This window comes from Dendrobates tinctorius, unplaced genomic scaffold, assembly GCF_039654945.1.
Source record: "Dendrobates tinctorius isolate UK_male_01 unplaced genomic scaffold, ASM3965494v1 ptg000083l, whole genome shotgun sequence".
NCBI classification, from domain to species: domain Eukaryota; kingdom Metazoa; phylum Chordata; class Amphibia; order Anura; family Dendrobatidae; genus Dendrobates; species Dendrobates tinctorius.
In genome coordinates, this window is record NW_027361751.1 from 38,501,573 (window position 1) to 38,517,114 (window position 15,542).

At 45.0% G+C, this 15,542-nt stretch overlaps 1 protein-coding gene across 2 annotated transcripts in view; it reads left to right on the forward strand.

Annotated features, from left to right (window-relative positions):
• Positions 1-835: 835 nt before the first annotated feature.
• Positions 836-15,542, forward strand: part of ZNF131 (zinc finger protein 131) — a 33,984-nt gene continuing 19,277 nt past the window's right edge. Inside the window, exons 1-4 of one of the 2 annotated variants that reach the window (XM_073584320.1) lie at positions 836-1,070; positions 3,499-3,637; positions 9,976-10,077; positions 13,018-13,162. In XM_073584320.1, the coding sequence (XP_073440421.1) occupies positions 3,514-3,637; positions 9,976-10,077; positions 13,018-13,162 (371 nt within the window). In that variant the 5' untranslated portion in view covers positions 836-1,070; positions 3,499-3,513. The remainder of the gene's footprint in view (positions 1,071-3,498; positions 3,638-9,975; positions 10,078-13,017; positions 13,163-15,542) is intronic. The other variant, XM_073584321.1, reaches the window with a different exon arrangement.

A 15,542-nucleotide genomic window follows, 5' to 3' on the forward strand; every position in this document is an offset into this window, starting at 1 on the left:
GGCTACCGTCATGGCTGACGGAATGAAACATGAATAGTCGATTTGAGCAAAGTCTCCCCACAAGGTAAAAGAACAATAATAGTGATGCAACTTCCACGACTGCACCGCCCCTTAAAAAATGAAATAGAGATCAAAATCATCATGTATGTATCAGATCAGGACACAAAATACAAGTTCTTCCGCCTCATTCACACGTCCATCTTGCATGTTGTTTTTCAGGGATACACACGTACCCATTAAAGTCTATGCGGTTGTTCACCAATCTCTGTTATTCCGGCAGCATGGATGAGTAGGGCCAATACAACTCTATGGGTCTGTAAAAACCACGTACAGCACACGGATGGCGTCAGCAGACAGTCCCTGAGGAACATGGCAAGGTATAGGAGCCGAGCCATTGATGTCTCTTTAGCCATCTGAGAGACACATCGATGGTAAAAACGGACGCACTGCGGCCATTCCGTGTGAACGAGGCCTTACACAGCTGCAGCTACTGGACAATATAAAAATAAAATGACATAACCCTAATTTTTAACACATTTCACATTCTCCTCCATTGCTGTTTCCAGGTAATTCTTCCACACAAATGATACAGAAACCCAACGCACAGAGGCAGATGGCGTCCTCCATTGCCGCAGTCTCATCACTCTCAGATTCTTCCCATTTACCACGAATAAACTGAGCGGAAGCTATAACCTGCTCCGCAAATAACAAGGAGTCCTCCTCCTCTGGTCAGACAGCTCACCATTATGGGCAGGCTGGAAAGGGTTAAGCGCCAGGACAAGGCGCCTGCAGCTCCTGTTAGACTACAACTCCCAGCAGGCTGCGCGGCGGGGCCGGGCCCCAATGCCTGGAGCTGCGGCTCGCCGTCCGCCTGCACAGCTGTGCCCGTTCCGTGCCGCAAACTTCCCCACGCCGCTTCTGAATCTCCTCACGTTTTCCCGCCAGTTTAGCGGCTCCATGACGCCACTTCCGGTGCGGGGGCTGCTGGGAAGCCGAGTCGCCCGCCCTCTCCCCACAGCCATCCACATTCGCTAGGAGGAGGCCGCGGGCAGCCAGTGTCACTAGTGGCGGTGAGTACCGGGATGCCGATAGTCGGGGCCGAGGCCTCGGGTTAGGGGAGCCGGGTTCTTCTCACCACAGTGGCGGGGGGAAGACCCGCAGCGTGTGAGGGGGAGACTTTAATGCGCGTTTTGATGACGTAATAACGACTGGCGCCGACACTGTGGAGAGTGGAGCGTCGGCCCGTACTGAGGGGCTGGTTACCGAAGGCATTGTGGCACGGACCTCCGCGGCGTGTGGCGGGGTGGGGCAGCGCTGTGTGCGGGGTCTTCTCAGCTGATTTTGGGGGATCAGGAGGAGGGCGGTAAAGCTAGGCCTTCCGGTTGCTAGGTCAAAGCTGTGATTGGTTAAGAGCGCAGTGTGATGCTCGGCGTGTAGCCAATAGGAAATGAGAAGGGCGGAGTGTGTGACGTCACGTGAAGGCTCAGGCAGCTTGGGAAATATACGCTGCAGAGTTACCATAGCAACGGCTGACCCACTGCTTTCAGTTTCCAAGTGAGAGCTGCAGGCTGGTGATGGGAGGACACGGCCGTCACTCTCACTCCCCCCTTCTTGATACAGGAAAGATATATATCTTTGTACCGTGCTAAGGCCCCTTTACATTTAGCAACGCACCAGCGATCCCGACCACGATACGACCCGGTCAGGATCGCTGGTGCATCGCTAAATGGTCGCTAGTGAGCTGTCACACAGGCAGATCTCACAGCGATGCAGCGGTCGTTACTTACCTTTCAGATGCGGCAATCCTGACGTCCTCGCGTTGTTCGTCGGCGCCAGCAGGAAGCGCCCGCCGAGAAATGGAGCTGCACGATCAGCGATGGACAGCGGGGGAGCCGGTCGGAGGTAAGTATCACATCCCTTTAGCCAGTAGATAAGAAGAAAGATTCTGAAGAATATTCAGAATTGAGAGTCCTCAGCGGTTGATACCTTTTAATGGCTAACTGAAAAGATGGTAACACATTGCAAGCTTTCGAGACTACTCAGGTCGCTTCATCAGGCTAGACTAATACAACATCTGAAGAAAATATATAAAATGCTCACTGAGAGCACTTTATGTATTTTTTTTTTTCTACTGGCTAACACGGTACCAAACCACTTTTTTCGTTTTACTAAAATCTGAAGAGTCACATATTTATGCACAAAACAGCAGATAACGCAATAGATAAGACAAGTGACGCGAAGCAGAGCTATCATTGTGGGAGAGGGAGAAACATAAATATTGGACCAGTTCATAGATAAGGAGTCCGGATGTTTTATTGTCCTCCGATTGGGGTCTCCTAATGTGTTGTGATGCCCCCACAAGGTCTTAGGAGCAAATTCCTTAATTGATGTAAAAAGACATAAATCCATGCGACACATTCATTCCAGCACGTTAGTCAAAACAAGTGTTAGATTTAACTCAACAAAAATGTGTTTCCCTTAGTAATCAACTTTGTGCCCCATCCGTTACACTGCACAGAATAATACTGTAAGGCTAGTTTCACACTAGCGTTTATTCGACGCAGCGCACGGCGCCGCTAAGCCCGGCTCCCTGCCCGCCCCATCCGGTCATCGCCGCCTACTATCGCACATGGACGCTTGCGATCTGCGCACCCTATCTTTAGCATAGTGCGCAGATCGTGCGCTAGTAGGATTTTGGCGTGCGCTGCTCACTTTTGAAGGTGCGCCCGTGCGCGCCGAAATGCAACATGCTGCATTCGGCGCGCACGGGTGCACCTTCAAAAGTGCGCAGCGCACGCCAAAATCCTACTAGCGCACGATCTGCACACCCTATGCTAAAGATAGGGTGCGCAGATCGCAAGCGTCCATGTGCAATAGTAGGCGGTGATGACCGGTGGGGGTGGGGGGCTTAGCGGAGCCGTGCGCTGCGTCAAATAAACGCTAGTGTGAAACTAGCCTAAGAAAAGTATAATGCAGCCTATGGCCCCAATCAGGCGCCTCTCTGCCGGGCCAGGATTGTTCACCTTGCGTCTACGCCGAAGGACCCGACGTTGCATGACGCAGAACAGCACTTCTTCCTAATTAAACCCTGCAGGACAGGGCAGTTTTTTATTTTTGCGCCTTTCCTCTCCGTCTTGTTTTTACTTTTCCATCGGGGGCGCCGTATGCGGGCTTTGCTTTTACAAGACGAGTAGTGGTGTAGAATGACGCCTTTCAATTTACCATATAATTATCTGGAAAAAATAAAACCTCCCAGATGGTATGAACATGTGAAAGCAGTGCAATTCTGCTGTTGGTTTTTGGGTTTTGCTATTAGTGCCCATAGTATAGTAACAAACAAACTGGGGATGTAATTACGGAGATCTCAGACTTGTCTAGTTTTTTGTTTTTTACAACATATCTTACTGGTTAAAATTCAAACAGATGACATTTTCTGAAGACATAATCACACTGCCAAGCACAGTGTGAACAGTCTCCTGACTTGTCTCTGATTTTCAGACTAGCTGTTGAGGTATGGAAGCGGAGGAGACGATGGGCTGCATGCAGGAATTTCCAGACCACTATAAAGTCATGATGGACCGGTTAAATGAGCAGCGGGAACTGGACCAATTCACGGACATCACCTTGATTGTGGATGGTAAGTGTCTCCAATGCTCTGCATCACATCACAAGCTGAAAATTTGCTTCAAAAGAAAATAGACATGAAATAATTTCTTATTACAGAAGTCAAAATTTGCTATTCATGAGTCTGGAAATGATTAGACATAACCCATGTGAGAAGTGCATTCAGTACAGACGCCATTCTATGAGCCCCGGGCATAGCAATGTCCGTTTCTTACGTTTACGATGTCCCTTGGGGAAAATTTCAAGACATTAGAGATTATTGACTCCTGGCAATACACAATGGATAAAGAAAGATTTGGCCGAACCTATTGATTTTCATGGAACTAGCCGACCATATAATGTGTTTGGGGGTGTTCAGGAACACATGTCCCTCGGCTGATTGTGTGTGTGTGGTTGGGGAGGCCAGAAAGATAGCATATAGCCCTAATGAGAACAAGGCCCAAGTAATTGCAGCAAACCATAAGAGGGTGATATTGGGGATTTGCCATATTGAAAGGGTTGCCCGTTGTTTAGATATATATTGATAACGTTAGAAATAAACATGAGCCCAATACTTTCAACAAAACACAATGCGGCAATCCATGGAAATAAGCCACCATAATAATATTATGTTTCGCTCCATAAACATACAAATTTAGGCGAAAAAAGGGAGCAAACGAATCCAAGTAGTATAAAAATATCAAAATCCTTTATTAAATGGGAGCACAGACTATATATATATAATAACCAGCAAAGTTGCAGATGACAAATAGACACCAATATTAAGAAGGCAGGTGGGGGTGAAAAAAAGTCTGCACCTGTATATAACATTAGCCAGGATAGTTTGTAAAATATGCCGACACAAGGGCTGTTACAAATGCCAAATAATCGCCATATAGGCTGGGCAAAATATCCTCAGGGCAACCAGCCGATGTGTAATCAGGCAATAGGGCTAATGACAGCAAGCAGAATCCATAACATTCATCATAAGTTACATCATATATCAGCGACAGTCATATGGAAAAAGCTTACCAGGTGGTGCTCAGTTACCCCCAGCCGTGGAACAAACCTCCGACGTACGTTTCACGCTCAGGAGGCGCTTTCTCAAGAAGATGAGGCTATAATGAACTGCAGGACCTTATGTAGTCCTAGTAACGGTCACATGCAGAGTCACGTGACCCGTATGCACCAATGAGAGCGGCCATAGCGGCGCGTGTGCCGTGCTGCCACCAGGTCCTCCACCATGAAACAGGCGTCCAGCGTCAGAGCGCACGCGCAGAGGATTAACCCCCGCGCGAGTGTCCGAGGCAAATGGACACCGGTCGCATGAAGAGGGCAACTGGGGGGCACGAACCGCATGCGCATGGCCGAAATCTAAGGGCACACCTCACACTTCTGACCAAAGATATACTGTTGCATGTGTGGCAACATAAATATATAAACAAAAAAATTTATTTTTTTTTAAACATATATAAACACGCACAATTATAATCATAAAACAGGTGTAACACTGAGACCACGTAATGTGACAGATGGCACAGGCATATTCAGATAAGATTCAAAAACGGAGACAATGGATGTTAATAAGCATATCTTCAAAAATCCCCAATGAAAACTAAGAAAAAAATATGACCAATATCCTAGTATGCAAAAGTATAACTATTTTTTGGGGATATACAAATACATGGATGGGGAAAGTTACCCCAAGGAGGCACAAGTTGGTAAAAGACACAGAGTGGATCAAAGCATACATAATATACACTCACTGGCCACTTTATTAGGTACACCTGTCCAACTGTGTGTTAAGACTTAATTTCTAATCAGCCAATCACATGGCGGCAACTCAGTGCATTTAGGCATGTAGACATGGTCAAGACAATCTCCTGCAGTTCAAACCGAGCATCAGTATGGGGAAGAAAGGTGATTTGAGTGCCTTTGAACGTGGCATGATTGTTGGTGCCAGAAGGGCTGGTCTGAGTATTTCAGAAACTGCTGATCTACTGGGATTTTCACGCACAACCATCTCTAGGGTTTACAGAGAATGGTCCGAAAAAGCAAAAAAATCCAGTGAGCGGCAGTTCTGTGGCCGGAAATGCCTTGTTGATGCCAGAGGTCAGAGGAGAATGGGCATACTGGTTCGAGCTGATAGAAAGGCAACAGTGACTCAAATTGCCACCCGTTACAACCAAGGTAGGCAGAAGAGCATCTCTGAACGCACAGTGCGTCAAACTTTGAGGCAGATGGGCTACAGCAGCAGAAGACCACACTGGGTACCACTCCTCTCAGCTAAGAACAGGAAACTGAGGCTACAATTTGCACAAGCTCATCGAAATTGGACAGTAGAAGATTGGAAAAACGTTGCCTGGTCTGATGAGTCTCGATTTCTGCTGCGACATTCGGATGGTAGGGCCAGAATTTGGCGTAAACAACATGAAAGCATGGATCCATCCAGCCTTGTATCAATGGTTCAGGCTGGTGGTGGTGGTGTCATGGTGTGGGGAATTTTTTCTTGGCACTCTTTGGGCCCCTTGGTACCAATTGAGCATCGTTGCAACGCCACAGCCTACCTGAGTATTGTTGCTGACCATGTCCATCCCTTTATGACCACAATGTACCCAACATCTGATGGCTACTTTCAGCAGGATAATGCGCCATGTCATAAAGCTCGAATCATCTCAGATTGGTTTCTTGAACATGACAATGAGTTCACTGTACTCAAATGGCCTCCTCAGTCACCAGATCTCAATCCAATAGAGCATCTTTGGGATGTGGTGGAACGGGAGATTCGCATCAGGGATGTGCAGCCGACAAATCTGCGCCAACTGTGTGATGCCATCATGTCAATATGGTCCAAAATCTCTGAGGAATGCTTCCAGCACCTTGTTGAATCTCTGCCACGAAGAATTGAGGAAGTTCTGAAGGCAAAAGGGGGTCCAACCCGTTACTAGCATGGTGTACCTAATAAAGTGGCCAGTGAGTGTATATACTGGAAGAGCAAATAGATAAATAGGGTGGTCCCCGATAGGATATCATAGATAGGAAAGGGATGTGACATAATGAATAATATAAAAGCTAAATAGCAATCATTACGAATCAGGCCAAAAGGACCATATAGACAAATAATACCATATCTATTATCGGTGCACCAAACCACAGAACTTAGTTCAGTGTGCAGTGCAGCAACCCACACCCCAAATAGTTTTGTAAGGTGGCTAGTACCTGAAATAAACACAGGGGGCAGGAGCCGGATCCAGGAGCGTCACCCCAACGCGCGTTTCAGCTGAAGAGCCTTTCCTTTGATTTACATAATACCTTCTGTGATGTACTTCACAAGATATTTATGCTAAAAATCCCCAATGAGTAGATGGTATATATGGAAATTGTCCATACACCTACAGGGGACACAGAAATAAGTTCATATCCGGAATATCATCTTCACTAGTATGACATATCAGCCCAGCGACGAATCCAGAGGAAACATCCACAATATAGGTCCCAGGAGGATCCCATTAATCCAAAATAGCCACAATTAAAAAGTGACACTAGAGTGAAAAAACACACAAAGGGTTAAAAACAAATAAAATAACCACGGACATGGGGGAAATGTGCGAAATGGTGGATGCAGGAGAGGCACAGAAAATAAGACTAAAAAACTTTAAAAAAAAGAGGCAAAACTTAGGGACTCATTGAGACCTTTCGGAGTCACGGTATCCAAGGTGGCAATCCATTTAGTCTCTCTTTGGGCTAAAATCTTCTTGTAGTTCCCTGCTCTAACCCTCAGGTGGATACAGTCAATTCCTCTCACCATAAATGTTTGAGGGTCACAATTGTGAAACATCTTGAAGTGGCGAGGGATAGTCTTGAGGGTAGAGCAGGCGGCCAATGTCTTGGCCGCCCGAATGTCCCGCACATGCTCACGCACCCTCACACGTAATTCTCTTGAAGTCAAACCAACGTATATCATGGGGCACCCACATGTCGCATAATATGACATTGGTACTACCACATGATATACGCTTGGCAATCTGGAATTCTTTAGAACCATCTGAAGTGTGGAATGTAGAGCATTGCAGGACATTCGAGCAGGCAAGACAGTGGCCGCAGGGAATAGATCCAGCGACCGGATCCCTGGAGCCAAATGGATTAGTCCGTGATGGGACATAGTGGCTCCTAACAAGGAGATCTTTTAAATTTTTAGACCTTCTAGAGGTCATCATAGGGCGATCTCCAATAGTCGGAGGCAAGGATGGTTCGGAACTCAAGATGGCCCAATGTTTAGAGAGAATCTCCCTCATATGGTCCCACTCATGATTGAAAGTTGAAATGAATCGAATAGGGCCAGTAGGACCAGAAGCACCCCTCCCAACCCTTCCACCGCCACTGACCACCTGGGGGTACAACAAATCCTTACATACCGTTCTCCTCGCCCTGTCATATCCCCTCCCTATACACCTGTTACTGTATCCTCGGTCCTGAAACCATGTCCGCAAATCGCGAGCATGGTTTTCAAATCTATCATCTGTGGAGCAGATTCGCCTCATCCTTAGGAACTGCCCGACCAGGATGGCTCTAATGGTAGAAAAACTGTGCGCAGATTCAGCGTGCATTGACTGAGATCGACTTTCTGTAGACGTCAGTCTGGATGTGGCGATCATGATCCACCTCCAGAGTGACGTCCAGAAAGTCAATAGATTTGAAATCATACCTAAAGGTAAGTTTGATACCGAAGTCATTACTGTTAAGCCACGCCATGAACTCCCTGAGCTGTTGCACCGTCCCATCCCAAAAAAACAATATATCATCAATATAGTGGTGCCAGCACAGCACACGGGAGGCGGCCGGCGCGCCCCCGTCTCCAAAAATGAATCTCTCCCACGAACCGAGGAAGAGATTAGCGTACGAAGGCACGCAGGCCGCGCCCATGGCGGTGCCGCACCGCTGAAGATAAAACTGGTCTTTAAATACAAAAAAATTGTGGGTGAGGACAAAGCGCAACAGCTTGAGGATCAACTCGCACAGAGAACCATCCAGGTCGGACATGCCCAGTAAGAGAACCACATCCAGGCCAAGTGCATGAGCGATACAGGTGTACAGGGATTCGACATCGGCAGTGACGAGGAGAGTGGAGGAATCAACAAGGACGCCGTCGACCCTCGTAAGGACGTCCTTCGTGTCCTTAATGTATGAGCGAAGTGCTTCAACCAAGGGTTTTAGATAATCCAAAAACTTACATACCGGGTCACATAAACTCTCAATACCGGACACGATCAGACGCCCTGGAGGGTCGGCGGCGTCCTTGTGTATTTTGGGCAGGAGGTAGAAAGTGGGCGCTTTAGGATTCCTGACCATTAACCCCTCAAAAACTGCCTGATTACACATCGGCTGGTTGCCCTGAGGATATTTTGTCCAGCCTATATGGCGATTATTTGGCATTTGTAACAGCCCGTGTCAGCATATTTTACAAAGTATCCTGGCTAATGATTATATAGGTGTAGTTTTTTGGGTTTTTTTTCTCACCTCACCTGCCTTCATAATATTGGTGTCTATTTGTCATTTGCAACTTTGCTGGTTATTTATATATATATTGTCTGTGCTCGCGTTTAATAAAGGATTTTGATATTTTTATACTACTTGGATTCGTTTGCTCCCTTTTTTCTCCTAAATTTATATATTGATAACGTGTCTGTAGGGTTTGAGAATATCTCAGTCTCCAGTGTACAGATTGGCACTTGTCAGACAGTCGTTGCAAACAGCTGATCTGTGGGTGTGCTGCCTGTAGGACCCCCACTGATCTGATTTTAAAAGGGTTCTCCGGTAGTAGAAGAAAAGACAGGAAGACAGCAGTGTGAGCAGCCGCCTCTTACCTCAGCACCCTGCTATATCCAGCATTAGATCAGTCAGGATGGATAGCAGTGTCACCCGCCTCTTCTTCTTACCTATGCACTTCTGGTATCTCTATTATTGGACCGGAAAGATGGGGTGGACAGCAGAGTCGAGCAGCCTCTTCTTACTTCAGCACACTGGTATTTCCAGTATTCGATCAGATACACAGGGAGGGACAGCAGTGTGAGCAGCCTCTTCTTACCTCAGCTCAGCACCCTGCTTTGTCCAGCATTAGATCAGACAGGATGGATAGCAGTGTGAATCGCTTCTTCTTACCACTGAACCCCTAGTATCTCAATAGTAGATCATAAAGACTTTTGAAGATTGTTGTTGTGTCTTATTTTTTTTATCCCCCAGAGAACCCCTTTAGTGACCTGTCTTAAGGATATGCTATCCATACCTTTCTACTGGACAATCCCTTTAAAGAATAGTTATTTTATATCATAGGGAGTGAATACATCATACTAATGCCTCCTGTATTATTTTCAGGACACCATTTCAAAGCCCACAAGGCCGTTCTTGCCGCCTGCAGCCATTTTTTCCACCAATTCTTTAAGGATTTTACGGAAGAGCCGTTGGTGGAAATAGAAGGTAATTTTTTCAGTTATCATGAAAATTTAGTTAACTGTAAAATTGTTTATTTTTTTCCATTATTTCCAAGGTTTTACTGAGCCTATCTCCTTCACTAGGTGTAGGGATAGCCATTTCTGGGGTCCTAACGGGCTTTGACGATAGTATCTGTGTCTCTTGGATGCATTTTTTTGCTAGACGTGGTGGTAACTGGGTGTAATGCTCACTGCACCTGTCCACCATCATTGCCCTCTGCTGTTTCTGTGCCAATATATGATCAGACTGCTTTATAAGGCCTGGGGGAGAGTGATGGCGGGTGGGCATCGTTGTGCAATGAATGGCAAAGGTGGGATTGTTGCGATGTATTCATAATTCGGGTAGAGTTCCATTGTTTATCATGTTCACTATATGTTAAAACCGACCTGGCAGTATGATTCCCCAGATCATAATGAGTATGTGTGTGTGTATGCTTTTGGAATCTGGGGCTGGGTGAGTTATTTATACCATTTTGGGGTAGATACAATATTTTGATTGCATTTTATTGCAATGTTGTGGCGACCAAAAAAATGTAATTGTGGTGTGTTAATTATTTTTCTCATTACGCCATTTACCGATTTTATTAATTTATTTTCTATTTTGATCGATCAGACTTTTACAAATTCAGCGATACCAAATATATGTTTTTTTGTTTTTTTTTTAATGGGTCAAAAAGGGGGGTGATTTGAACTTTTGTGGTCTTTTGTTTTTTTTCTTCATATTTTTAAAAACTTTAATAGTCCTTTTAGGAGACTGGTGCTATACAGTGCTGGGAAAAAAAAATCTTTACACTTGTGTGACAAAAAAAAAAGAAAAAAATCTTTACATGTAAAATCTGCATCATGATTTCACTTCTTAAAAGTGCGCTCAATGGGGGAGATAATCAAAAACTGTCTAATAGCAACCAATCAAAGCTCAGCTTCCACATCTCACACTGCTCTGGTAAAATGAAAGCTGCACTCTTGATTGGAAGCTATGGGAAATTAAGACAGTTTTGGTATTAGACCATTTTTGATTTCTCCGTCAATGGGTTGGAAGAACCTTAAAATGGAAGATCAATCCTGTGCTTTGACTCTGCTAGAGAAGGGGGATTCGGTGATTGCTGTAGCTAGCGATCTGGGAGTGTCGAAAAAGACAATTTATCAAGTGAAGCAGTCAGCTGCGTCGTTGCCTCCTGGGATGGTACCGCAGAGGAGGTCAGGCTCTGGTGCACCTAAGAAGACTTCACCAAGGACTGACAAGCTTTTGAAGCATAAAGTGGTGTCAAGTCCTTCTATACCCGGCTCTGAACTGAAAAACAAGTCCTCTACACTCCTCCAGAACATCGCAACTAGGACAATTTGTCTCCACCTGCAGAAGGGCCTGGGTCTACCGCCAAGTCGCCATGCCGCAAAGAAGCCCCGTCTCACAGCAGCAATGGAGAAGAATAGATTTCACATGTGAAAAGTGGAAGAAAGTGAAGTTTAGCGATGAGAGCGCTCTCAGCTCGGTCAGGGGAGGCTCGCCTGAGTACCGCTCACGGTGTGACCCGAAATATACGGTTAAGACTGTTAAACACCTTGAGCGTGTGATAGTGAAAGCATGGGCCGGGAAGGTTTATACTTCCTTCCCAAGACTGTAAGTATGAAAGCAAGCAGTTATAGTAATGTTTTGGAAGAACATTTCCTATAATTTTTGGGTCATTCATCAGTGTGATTACTTTATGCATGATGGAGCCCGTGCCCATAAAGCCAAGGCCGTGGCGGTTTCTCAGTGACCATAGCATTAACATTTTAGAGTGGCCAGGTAAATCCCCTGACCTTAACCCCATAGAAAATGCCTGGAATTTAATGAAAAACAAGGTTCAAGAGACACGGCCCAGCAACATCAACAATCTAAAGGAGGCGCTGAGGACACCGGGTGACCATGGACGCCACGTACTTCACCAGCCATGCTGAATCCTTGCCTAAACGGCTGCAGATGGTGATAAAATGTAAGGATGACATGACAAAATGCTAATTGGAACAAAATATCCACAATAAAATACTTGAATGGTAAGATTTTGTGGTTCCGTTGAACTTGTAAAGTTTTTTTTTCAGCACTGTACATAGCAGCTCTCTATGTATAGGAGAAATGACGATCTTCTATGAGCGCCAGCCACTGGCCAGTATTCACAGGAGTATCGTAATGACAGGCATGGGGGTCTTCTGCAGAACCCTAGTTGTCATGACAACCCATTGGAGCCTCACGATCATGTGACGGGGCGCTGATGGGTGAGATTAATGACGTGCTTCCTTCCAGTGTGTGTTTAATCCCGATGTCAGTGAGTGACTGCAGGATTTAACTGGTTAACAGCTGCGGGCAGAACACCTATCCACCCGCGACGTAATTGACATTAATTGCAGCAATGTGTCACTTACTAGGCTGCTTGTTTTCAATAAAATCAGTGTATTATCAGCAGGATATTATCACTACAGGACTAGTGTCTCATACCATGTAGGCCTCCTGTTCTGTGTAACCCTGCACCTCACCACTGATTGGCAGCGTAATGCCTCTGCATAGTGTACACAGAGAGCAGCCGATCAGTGATGTGGGTGGGGTTATACAGAGCTCAGCATTCAGAGAACTGCTAGATCTGCAGCAGATAACAGGGATTTCATCAAAATCACATCAAGCAACTCGGTAAGTGACACATCACTGGAATCAGGGTCCCAGCACCTATATTATGCTGCTCTCAGATTACATAACAAACACCTGCTGATATTTTCTCAGTTAATGCATTTTTTTGCCTTTTGTGACTTTTGACATTTCAGTAGGTTTTATAGATGTCCAACTAAAAGAATACAGCTTCACTAGGAGAATGAAATAATTGTCATGGTTCCTTTGACAGGTGTGTCCTTGTGTGCATGGGTGTAAATCTAATGATGTGTTTTTTTCCGTACACAGGAGTGAGTAATGCCGCCTTCCGACATCTCATAGAGTTCACATACACGGCAAAACTGATGCTGCAGGGGGAGGAGGAGGCCGTGGACATATACAAGGCAGCCGAGTATCTCCAGATGCACGAGGCTATCAAAGCACTTGAGTTCAGGTATAAGCCTGTCATATGTGTCAATGTTTCTGCATGGAGAGAGCAGAGTTTTCTTTGTCTGGGGAACAAGTTTAATGTAACCGGTGAGAAGTTTCATGCTGCCCGAACCACGAGCTGCATGAATCAGGCACCGGCTGCCGTACTCTGACTATAGGCTGGGAGCAAGGTGCCGGTAGATGAGTGGTCCCCAGGAGGGCTGTGCCCCTTTTAGGTTTTTCCAGCTCAGTAGTTTGATTGACAGGTCTCACTATTTGTGTAATGGAGAGAGACTCGTCAGTCTAGCAGGGAGCACGCCTCTGTGACTAGTCATCCACTTCACCTTTTCTTGCTGGCCACATCTATAGTAAGTCGTCTCTGAAAAGCTGCAGATACTTAGAATCATAGAATCGTAGAGTTGGAAGGGACCTCCTGGGCCATCTGGTCCAACCCCCTGCTCAAAGCAGGATTCGCTAAATCATCCCAGTCAGATGTCTGTCCAGCCTCTGTTTGAAGACTTCCATTGAAGGAGAACTCACCACTTCTCGTGGCAGCCTGTTCCACTCATTGATCACTAACTGTCAAAAAGTTTTTTCTAATATCTAATCTGTGTCTCCTCCCATTCAGTTTCATCCCATTGCTTCTAGTCTTTCCTTGTGCAAATGAGAATAAAGTTGATCCTTCTACAATGTGACAGCCCTTTAGATATTTGTAGACAGCTATTAAGTCTCCTCTCAGTCTTCTCTTTTGCAAACTAAACATTCCCAAATCCTGCAACCTTTCCTCATAAGACAGGGTTTGCAGACCGGTCACCATTCTGGTCGCTCTTTTCTGAACTTGCTCTAGTTTGTTGATGTCTTTTTTAAAATGTGGTGCCCAAAACTGGACACAATATTCCAGATGAGGTCTGACCAAAGAGGAGTAGAGGGAAATAATGACTTCACGTGATCTAGACTGTATGCTTCTGTTAATACATCCTAGAACTGCATTTGCCTTTTTTGCTGCTGCATCACACTGTTGACTCATATTCAGTCTGTGATCTATTAGTATACCCAAGTCTTTTTCACATGTGCTGTCACTTAGCCCTATTCCTCCCATTCTATATATGCTTTTTTCATTTTTATTGCCCAGATGTAGTACTTTGCATTTCTCCCTGTTAAAAACCATTCTGTTAGTTACTGCCCACTTCTCCAGTTTATTTAAATCTTTTTGAATCCTCTCTCTCTCTTCTCTAGTATTAGCTATCCCTCCTAGCTTTGTGTCATCAGCAAATTTAATCAGTTTACCCTCAATTCCTTCATCTAAATCGTTGATAAAGATGTTGAACAATACAGGGCCCAGGACAGAGCCCTGTGGTACCCCACTTGAGACATTCTTCCAACTGGATGTGCAGCCATTTACGACCACTCTTTGGGTCCGATCACTAAGCCAGCTATGAATCCACCTAACAGTTGCCTTGTCCATTCCATACTTAGTCATTTTTTCAATAAGGATTGTATGAGAGACTTTGTCAAATGCTTTGCTGAAGTCAAGATATACTATATCTACAGCATTTCCTTGATCCACCCAATCAGTGATACCGTCATAGAAGGAAATTAAGTTAGTCTGACATGACTTATTAGTTACAAACCCATGCTGACTCTGTTTGATCACTTCATTCTTATTCAGGTATTGACTTACATGTTGTTTAATAATTTGTTCAAAGATCTTTCCTGGTATAGAAGTCAGACTCACCGGCCTATAGTTGCCTGGGTCCACCTTCTTCCCCTTTTTGAAGATAGGAACAACATTTGCTCTTCTCCAGTCTTCTGGCACTTCTCCTGTTCTCCAAGAATTTTCAAAGATTATGGAGAGTGGTTCAGAAATTTCTTCTGCTATCTCCTTCAGTACTCTGGGGTGTAATTCATCTGGACCTGGAGACTTGAATTCATTTAGGTTAGCTAAGTGTTTCCTCACTATCTTTCTGTTTATAGATATCCTGGATTCTTCTATTCCCTTAATAGGACAGTGAATAACAGTTGGTGTTACATTTCCTTTCTGAGAGAAAACAGATGCAAAATAGGAATTTAAAAGTTCAGCCTTCTCAACATCCTGTCTTACCATTTCATCATTTTCATCCTGTAAAAATCCTATAGCATCTTTGACTTTTCTTTTACTTTTGACATATCCCCAAAATCCTTTATTATTGCTTTTGACATCTCTTGCAAGCCTCAATTCATTTTCAGCTTTAGCTAATCTGATTTGTGCCCTGCAGGTTCTTGCAGACAGCATTATATTCTTCTTTAGATATGCCTCCCTCTTTCCATTTTATAAACATTTTTTTCTTCCTTTTTAGCATGTGCTTAAGTTCTGTGTTCACCCATCCTGGTTTCCTTAAATGCTTCCTATTCTTCCCTCTTTTCGG